Source organism: Mus caroli, chromosome 4 (assembly GCF_900094665.2).
Source record: "Mus caroli chromosome 4, CAROLI_EIJ_v1.1, whole genome shotgun sequence".
NCBI classification, from domain to species: Eukaryota; Metazoa; Chordata; class Mammalia; order Rodentia; family Muridae; genus Mus; species Mus caroli.
In genome coordinates this window covers 67,577,685-67,587,862 of record NC_034573.1, presented here as the reverse complement: position 1 = coordinate 67,587,862, position 10,178 = coordinate 67,577,685, and the positions used below count along the sequence as shown (strand labels likewise).

At 37.3% G+C, this 10,178-nt stretch overlaps 1 protein-coding gene across 3 annotated transcripts in view; it reads right to left on the bottom strand.

The window, feature by feature from the left end:
- Window positions 1–10,178, bottom strand: part of LOC110292899 (lysine-specific demethylase 4C) — a 159,690-nt gene that overhangs the window by 46,586 nt on the left and 102,926 nt on the right. For all 3 annotated transcript variants that reach the window (XM_021160558.1, XM_029475965.1, XM_029475966.1), the window contains 2 exons: window positions 3,809–3,864; window positions 1,657–1,765 (listed from right to left, as the gene is read on the bottom strand). In XM_021160558.1, coding sequence (XP_021016217.1) covers window positions 1,657–1,765; window positions 3,809–3,864 — 165 coding nt within the window. The remainder of the gene's footprint in view (window positions 1–1,656; window positions 1,766–3,808; window positions 3,865–10,178) is intronic.

The following is a 10,178-nucleotide window of genomic DNA, read 5'->3' as shown; positions in this document are numbered from 1 at the left end:
CTTTGGGAGTCGTGGAGTCTTTCAATATCATACATACCATAGCATTTTATACCTTTTTTTTTTTTTTTTTTTTTTTTTTTTTTGAGACAGGGTTTCTCTGTGTAGCCCTGGCTGTCTTGGAACTCACACTGTAGACCAGGCTGGCCTTGAACTCAGAAATCTGCCTGCCTCTGCCTCCCACGTGCTTGAATTAAAGGCATGTGCCATCACCGCCGGCCATTTTATACTTCTTAGTATTCACAAGCTATTTAGCTTCTATAAGCATAGATAACTTAAAATACTAAATCAAGTGCTAAGGCTGGGAAATCATGCTAAAAGATGCTAAAGGTTAAGAACTGTGGTTTATTTTAAAAATACAGTATTTGGCAAAATAGGTAATAGTTTTGATGAAATAAGCTAACACTTAAAAATGTTACATTCCTATGAACAGGAAGATGTAGAATGGGGGAGGAGGCTGACACTCTTGCTCTTTCAATACTGCGCTGTCTTTACAGCCCTTACTGTTACACCTTGACCACATTACTCAAATTACGTAACAGCGGATCACATATTTCTTCATAAAGTAAAAAAGCCGCCTGATGGTGTTATGATGGGAAACAGTGTTCACTTACCCTTTCTGAGAACAAGGGATAGTAGATAAATTCCTAAGACAGGGTTCTTTGTGGGAAGAAGGTTGTTAGAATCAAGCAACAGTTTCAACAATAATGCTTGAAATGTTCTGTAGAGGAATGATTGTGAGTTATGATAATGACAGAAACTGAAGAACTTGTAGGGAAGTTCACCAGCATATTAAATGAATGTTTTTAACTTAAGAAAAGTGCCTTATTAAATAAACAAAATCGTCTAGGTGGTGGTGGAACATGCCTTTAATCCCAGCACTGGGGAGGCAGAAGCAAGGAATCAAGGCCAGCCTGGTCTCCAGAGCAAGGTCCAGGATGGCCAAGACTCTGATAGACAGAGATACCCTGCAGTAAAAAAACAAACAAAAAAATCAAAACAAAAAACAAGAAAAGAGGCCTAAATTAATGCTATATGTTACAGAAAGGTACAGGAATAAAAAAATTAGTTAAAGTACACATCACAGGCTTATCCTTAAATGGAAAAAAAAAATCTTTTAAAAAGGTAAATCAGTGAAGAAATTTTTATGAATGTTACTGAATAGATTAGAAGGTAACAAGTTTGAGTTGGGAATATTAAGTATCTAGGAGTCTGCATTTGAGTAAAAAAACCTTGTAATAAAAAAAAAAAAAAAAGCTTCTGCGTTTCAAAGCAAAGTTCTTCTTGGCAAAGAGATGGCTGCTAAGGCTGGACATATTTGCTATACCAAAAGAAACACAAGAGTAAAGAGAGAAAAACAGTAGGCAATTTCTGTAGGACAGGTTAGGGAATTGCTGAACAATATCAGAGAGCCTAATGTTTACAAGTTCATATCAATAAAAAAAATTGATCCCTTTCCCATATTTAAAAAAATATGAGGCCTGTTATGGAGACTTACAATATACTAGTAAAGAATTTGTGAGGAAAAATATATAGAGGATACAGGGAAATATAGGTAGAATAAAATGAAACTATCTGATATACTGATTTGGAAACAAAACAAATTCAGAAGTTGAAATTAACATTAATGTATAAAGTAAAAAAAACTTTGACACTCACCAATTTTAACCTCTGTAAAGGTATTCTGTCTACATCTATTTGTGTCCGTTCTGGGACATTAGTGAATCGCACTTCTGGAACTGCAACAGCACATATGACATGAGCCCACCTAAGGAAAGGAGACATGAAATATAAACAAATTCCCTAAACTGACTTCAACTTGGTGGTGGCAATATGGCACATAGAAGAAATGAATCCAAGTAATTCCAGTGCAAGTATGTTCTAGATTATAAACTTCTCTAATGACAACTGGATATATTTAACATAAGTTCTGTAATGACAACTAGGTAAATGGGGCTGGAGAAATGGCTCAGCAGTTCCTGCAGTGGGTCTTGGCACTACATGACATATCAGCACCTACATGGCAGCTCACAACTACAACAAATTCCAATATTAGATGACCCAATGTTCCTTCTGCCTTCCATGAGCTGCATGCATACTAAGGCATAAACACATAAAAAACGAACCATATAAAGGCCAAGGACTAAGTCATATAATACGGATATGTACATTTGAAAACCATAAGGATACTGAAAATGTAGGTTTTCATTTTCACTTGATACTACATGTGTAATATGTTTCAGCAGTGTGATACATGGCAATAGAATAGTTTAGTGAACTAGGAATCACCTTTTAATATAATACATGATATGATATGTATTATTTTCTCAGGCAAATAATTCAAATATAAATATTTTCTGGGCCGGACGTTGTGACGCACACCTTTAATCCCAGCATTAGGGAGGCAGAGGCAGGCGGATTTCTGAGTTCAAGGCCAGCCTGGTCTACAAAGTGATTTCCAGGACAGTCAGGGCTATACAGAGAAACCCTGTCTCAAAAAACAAAAACAAAAATAAATAAATAAATAGGTATTTTCTATAAAATTAAAAGTAGTTAAGTCTTTATATATTTTTCCTCAGTGCAAGATTAATATAAAGAAAGGAATCTATAGGTAAAGAGAAATGAAATCTAGCTTGTTTTGTGACCTTTTAAAAATATTAGGGCATCCTTTCACATCCCAAATTCGCATCAATTTGTTAATAATATTACTCAGTATCTCTTTAAGTGTTATACCTCTAAGTAAACATAGGACTTCAGAACATCATTAGGATTTGTATTATTAAACTATCGACTTATAGTCAAATGAAGGGCTTTGTTTCTTGTTTGTTTTTCAAAGACAGGTATTGGATGACCTGGAGCTTGCTAGATAGATCAGGCTGGCCTTCAACTCAGAGATACAAGTGCCTCTCTGCTTTTCAGGTACAGGGATTAAAGGACTGCACTTCTAGGCCTTGCTCAGCCATAGCTTATTTATTTCTTTTAACCAGTGAATATGCCAGGTTTCATCCTAAAACCATAGGAAGAAAGGACAACTGTTAACCCCACCAGAAGATTCTTCAATACTTGAATAAAATTAGCATCTTATAGTAAATCTATTAAGATAATTTCTCATGATAAATGTTTTTACATGAAGCACTTAAGCCATCTGATAGTCCCCAGAGCCTATATATATAACATCTAAAATCTAGTGACACCTATGTAGAATAATGCCAATCTTACTAGATGACCTTATGAAAAATGATACAAATTCAAGCAAAAGTATTGGCTGTTACATAGCACTTTTATCAATGTTAAGGATGATAAATGCTTTTAGTCTTCATTCTAAGCAACCAGACTCGTGTATATATACAAAAATACAGTATTAACATCAAAAGATTATGCACAAGGAGTTCCAGTTCCAGTGTATGGCCAAGCAAGATCACTTGCCCCACTGAAGCCAAGTTCTTCTACCAATTTATTTAAAAAGAAAGAGAGGAAGTGAGGGGGGGAGGGGAAAGGTAGTTGAGTTAACAGGGAGGAAGTATTGCTGAAGAAGGAAGGGGTGAGGAGTGGAGAGGAGGAAAGGGAGATGAGAGGTAAGACAGAGGAGAAACCTGTTCATAAAATGAGGACTGTCATTACATAGGAAGCACATAGAGGAAGAAGAAATACTCTGTTGGCATTTGTCTCTGAAGCCAAATTTCAACCCTAGCGCCAGAGAGCAAGTATGTGAACTAATGTCCCAGGAAGAACTGTAAATCCAACTATCATGCAGAACTTCAAGAGTAGGAGAAGAAATGATGAAATTCAGCATAATCAATATATTACTTACTGATTGTTCTTAGTCTGTTTCAGAGCACCTCCCCTCAAATTGCAGAGACAGCATTCCTATGGAGGAGATGGGAATTAACAGTTATAAAACCCACATAACAAATATCACTGCCCTTAATATAAACTAATGTGGAAATTTATATATGCCATTTTTCATTTATCATAAAACTAAAAGTGTAAGAAATTACACAATGATAGGTACTTCAAGTTCCAGAAAAAAAAAGAAAGCCTGAAAATGATTGAGTGCATAGGTCTTTAGAAAGGACCACCATATATTGCTTTCACTCTTGAGTGCAGTAATGATGTTGTGAAAAAGAACTGTATCTTACAACAGAAATACTTGTTAATCCATATTCATTGCTGCTCTAAGAGCCAGAAACTGGGAAGTCTTGATTTCTATCAGCAGATGAGTGGATAAGAAAAATGTGGTACATTTACACAATGAAATATTACTCAGCTGTTAAGAAAAGTGAAATTATAAAACCAAAGGCAAACAGAAATAGAAAATTCGTGCTGAGTGAGGTAACCCAGACCTCAAAACACAAACACTATGTTTTCTCTGATAAGTGGGTGTTAATTGTTATGTCTTAGACATGTATACTACAATCCAAGTAACCGTAAAGCTTAGGTTAGGTACCACATCAGGTACCATAAGAGACCAGAGCATCTCCCAAAAAGGGAGAAATAGAAAATAAAGTTATAGAAACATAAATAAGAGAGGATTAAATTAAATCAGGATGGGAGGGCAAGATCAAGGAGGAAATAAACAGAGGAACAGCTAATACTAAAGGCTTTTTAAAACCTATATGGAAGTATACTACCATTGAAGCTTGCTAGCATGTATTTACATAAAAAAAGATTTTAAAAGGAGTCATCAAATAACAGGGGTAACTAGACACCTTATGCTACCAAGTAAAATCACAGGACTGGGTGACATCTTGTTGAATTACTGGCAAAGGGGCTCCATAAAACACACCCCACCAGCAACTGTCACAGGCTAGTGCCAAGATTATTGCTTACTCTCCACAACTTATGGTAGGTCCTACAGGTAAAGACAACAGTAACTTAGTCATTGAACAGAGAAAAATCTAGCTGGTGTCTATATAGCAGTTTCACCTCTAATAATAACTAGTGCTAATGGTGCTGGACGATACTTCTCACTCTACCAGAAGAGATAGGTAATCATCAATAGTATGTAGCTACAATTCTTGGGACCTACAACAGTGACTTGCCTCCATGATATAGTAGTGCAATAGTGGCAGTAATCTGAGCATAATCCACCATTATTTGATTGGATTTAAGGTCCATTCATGGAAGGGGCACCTGGTGCTTATTATAGTGGCCAAGAACCATAGAACACATAAATCCCAGTACTTTATGTCAAGGAGATCACCATGTATTTGAAGGTATTAATGTCAGCACAGAAATGCAGCACAGGTCTGTGTATTCAATGTCTGATCAGACGGGTAGTATGGAGAAGCATGGAATCAAATGTGAAGACTGTTGTAAGAATGGCACTACGAATTTAAAGCCTACAGATAGAACCCATATCTGGCATCATCAACAGGGTCAATAAAGGGGACAGAATAATGGATGCCAGCTGTTAGACAGAAGGGCTAGACTCATGCAGGGAAACAGTAGTTGCCAGGCATTATAGTACAGTTGTTCACATGAATTCATAGAAGCTCTAACTGTATGCAACAGATATTTTTTTCTTTTTTTTTTTAAATGTATTCATTACTATAAATAAGTACACTGTAGCTGCCTTCAGACAATTACCAGAAGAGGGTATCAGATCTCATTACAGGTGGTTGTGACCCACCATGTGGTTGCTGGGATTTGAACACAGGACGTTCGAAAGAGCAGTCAGTGTTCTTACCCGCTGAGCCATCTTACCAGCCCAGTATGCAACAGACTTGTACAAGGTAGAGACAGCCCAAACCTCAGTATGGATAGTAAAGAGGCTCATGAAGTTCCACTACTAGGTTGACAGGCTATTGCAACTGATGACTGCTGGGAGAGGGAAAGTTTGTTTTCTTCTTGGACATGGTCCCTGGGAGGCTACTAATGTTTCAAGATATGGTCCCACAACCATACATATAGAGGCAGCATTAAATGTATTCACGCATTAGGTACTTAGGAATCAATCAAACATACTGTGTGCATGTATGCTAGCTAATTTTATATCAAGTTGACACAAGTTATTGTTATTTGGGAAGAGGAAACCAGTTGAGAACCCTTCTCTGCACCCAAACACAAAATTGGCCTGTGGAGCATCTTCTTGATTTATAACTGTTACTGGAGGGGCCATCCCATTATAGATGATGCCAGTTTGGGGCAACGGATGATAATAGAAAGCACACTGAGGGAAGGAGGAACCTGGGTGGAAGAGGGGACAGGGAGGGGACAAATGGAACATAGTAAGGTATTGGGGGATGGGGGGGAAACAAGACTGAAGCCCTGAGGGACAGCAGAATGAATGCAAACAGGCAACCTAGGGGGGTATAAGTTGGGGGGTACCCTAAAGAAAGTAACATAGACCTGGAAGATGAGTGACTCTCAGGACCCAAAGGAGGGACCTTAGGTGACCTTAGTCCACCTCCAGTAGAAAGGCAGGGCATCAAGTGGAGAGATAAGATTTGCCATCCCAGAGTCAAAAATCTAGAATTTTTCCTGTTTAAAAGAATTGCAGGGACAAAAAGGGAGAAGAGCCTGAGGGAAAGGAGGTCCAGTGACAGGCCCAAAGTGGGATTCAGCTCATGGGGAAGATCCAAGGCCTGAGACTATTACTGATGGTATGGTGTGTTTACAGACAGGAGCCTAGCATGGCTGCCCTGCAAGAAACCCAACAAGCAGATACTTACACCCAACCAATGGACTGAAGTCAGGGACTTCTGTGGTTTGATTAGGGAAAGGCTGGAAGAAGCTGAGGAGGAGGAATACTCCATAAGAAGATTGGCAATTTCAACTAACCCGGTTCCCCCAGAGATCCCTCAGCCACTGAGCCACCAACCAGACAGCATACACCAGCTGATATGAGGCCCCTGACAGAAAAGGACTGACAGGTCTGTCCCCAGTGAAAGAAGATGCACCTAACCCTTGAGAGACTTGAGACCCCAGGGAGTAGGGAGGTCTGGTGGGGTGGCAGGTGGGGGGAGGGAGACTATGGGATGAGGAACAGTCAGGGGGCTGGATAATGGCTGCACCATAAAGATTAAAGAATTAAAAAAAAAAGAGAAGAAAGAAAGCAGGCTGAGCAAACAATGAGGAACAAGTCATTAAACAGCACTAGCTAATAGCCACTGAATCAATTCCTATCTCCCCAAGTTCCTGCTTTGAGTTCTGACCTTGGTTTACCTCAGTGTACTCTTACCTGGAAGTGTAAAATGAAATAAACCCTTTCCTACCCAAGTTGCTTTTGGTGATAGTACTTTAGCACAGCAATGGAAACCCTAACAATAAGTATAGATATAAAATCAAGTATATATATACACACACACATATATATATATAAAAGATATTAGGTTGAAAACATAACCTATCCATTCCTATGAGATACAATGAAAGAAGTCTTAAATGAAAATATACACACAATTAATGTTAATGTACACACACACACATATAACAACAATTAATGAAAAATGAGGCCATAAATTTGGAAGACAATAAGAAAGGATTCAAGGGAGTGTTGGGGAAGAGAAAAGGGTAAGAGAGACTAATGTAATTATATTACAACTGGGAACAAAACCAATGAAATCTGAAATACATAATGGTACACTTTTAGACCCTGATCAAAAAGGAACAACCACAATCAGTAGATACAAACACAATCATTATAATCAGTGTCTACAGAAATAGATGAAACAGAAATAAAGTTTTAAAAGCAAAGGATAATTAACAAAAGGTTTCTGAAAAAGAAAAACAAAATTAACAAATCCTTAGCTAAACTTACAAGGAAAGGAGAGACCCAAATTAACAGAATTAGAAATGAAAAGGGAATCACTACAATAGATACCAACAAAATTCATACAATTATTAGTTTAAAATATATTTCCTTCATTATGAAAATCTAAAATAAATAAACTTCTAGATATACATGCAATATAAAAATGTGGATAAAATAAATATTTTAAACAGTTCTTTAAAAAAGCAATGAGATTGAAAATGTAATTAAAATGCAACCAATTGATAAAAATCAAGGTATTTACCAGGGAATTTTACCAGCTTTGAAGAAAGCATCAGTGTTTCTCAAACTATTCCATGAAATAGAAAGAAAAAGATGATATTATTACCTTGATATCCAAAGTAAATACATATACAGAGGAAGAAAGGAGGAAAGAAAGAAAGAAGGAAGGAAGAGAAGGAAGGAGGGAAGAAGGGAAAGAGGGAGGGAAGAAGGGAGGGAGGGAGGGAAGGAGAGAGGGAAGGAAGGAAGGAAGGAAGGAAGGAAGGAAGGAAGGAAGGAAGGAAGGAAGGAAGGAAATTAGAGACCATTTGTAGTGGTTTGAATATACTTGGCCCACAGAACGGCAGTGTTATGAGGTGAGGACTTATAGGAGGAAGTGTGTCACTGTGGGCTTTAAGACCTTTGTCCTAGCTGCCTGGAAGTTAATCTTCTCCTGTTTGCATTTGGAATAAGATATAGAACTCTCAGCTCCTACTGTGCTATGCCTTCCTGGAAGTTGCCATGTTCCCACCTTGATAATGGACTGAACCTCTCAACCTATAAGCCAGCCCCAATTAACTGTTGTCTTTTATAAGAGTTTTCTTGGTTATGGTAACCCTAACTAAGACATCGTTAATTCTGGTAAACAGATACAAAAACTCTCAACAAAATACAGAGAATTAAAAAAAAAAATCAAAAGATAACTCACAAAGATCAAGACAGTTTTATTACAGATACAGGGATGCTTCAATATAGATAGATCAATTAATGCAATAAATACCAAAAATAAATTCAAGGACAGAAGTCACATAATCATCTTAATAGAGATGGAAATAGTTTTGTTTTGTTTTTTATAAAAATCCAGCATTCCTTCATGTTAAAGTCCTAAAAGGAATATGTGTGTATGCAAAGATTCAGGAGTCAGAGAGGAAAGAGCAGAACGATGTAAGAGGCAGAGACAGTGACCATCTGTAGTGAAGCAGTAATCACTGCACATGGCAGCACCATAGCACACAGGAATTTACAGCAGCCACAGCTGTAAACAGAGTAACTATACAAGACCAAGCCACCTCAAAACTGTCAAGGACTAGTGGAAGGTTTGTGAAGTTCTACCACCAGACCAGGAGCTATAAGCAAATGATGGCTTCTGGAGGAGGAAAGTCAGTTTTCTTCAGTAGATCGTTCCACATAAATCAACATCACTAACTAGAAGTTAAAACGAAACAAAACAAAATAGTGAACATAAGAGGAAGAGGCAGGCATATTTCTGTAAATTTGAGGCAATCTGTATCTACAGACATTTCCAGACGACCCCAAGCTATATGAGAGATCCTGTCTTAAAAAAACAAAAAAGTCATCTTTAAATTCACAAACATGGTTCCAGATGATAGACTACAAATCCTTTTTGTTCCAGGGACAAATTTGATAGTTAAATCTCATTTTTCTTTGCCCATCACTGCTGTCCTCTTAGGGCTTAAGCATGAAAGAGGCTATCAGGTTAGTTCCAGCTTGAATCATCCAAATCCCACATATTCAGTATATGGTGTATTCAGCAATATGGGTTCATGTCCAACCTCTGAGAGATAACCATGCACTATAAGGATAGTCTACATTGTTTTAGGAGTCTCTTAAAATTACTATGAACAACCATTATAAAGGAGATTCCTTGAATCAGTAGAGGCGTTTTTATTAGTCTATGGTTGTTGTAAGCCCAAGAGGTATAATTTGTTTAAGTGATATGTATATGTTTCTATGTGTGTTTATTGTGTATGGTGTACACACAAATACACTTATGTGCATTGAGTATAATTAAAATTAAAAATCCTTGAGCATTTATCAAATAGCCTTGGTACCACTATTTGCTTCTTGTTTCTCTTTTTTGTTCTGTATTGGTTACTCCCTCCTCTCTTCCTATTTGCAGACCCTCCCCATTTTTATTCTTTGCTCTTCTTATCATCTGTATCCTGCTATTCTTCTCTCAAGGTCCCTACCCATCCACTCACACCTCATAATGCCTATAGCCTATTTATATTTTCCTGGGTTTTTTTTTTTTTTTTTTTTTTTTTTTTTTTTTTTTTTGCTTACTCTATGATGTAGACTCACTTCTGAAGATTTGGAACTAGAAACTGCAAATGAAAGAGAACATACAAAATTGGTCTTTCTGGGTTTAATATAACTCACTCAATATAAATTTTTTTATAGGTCT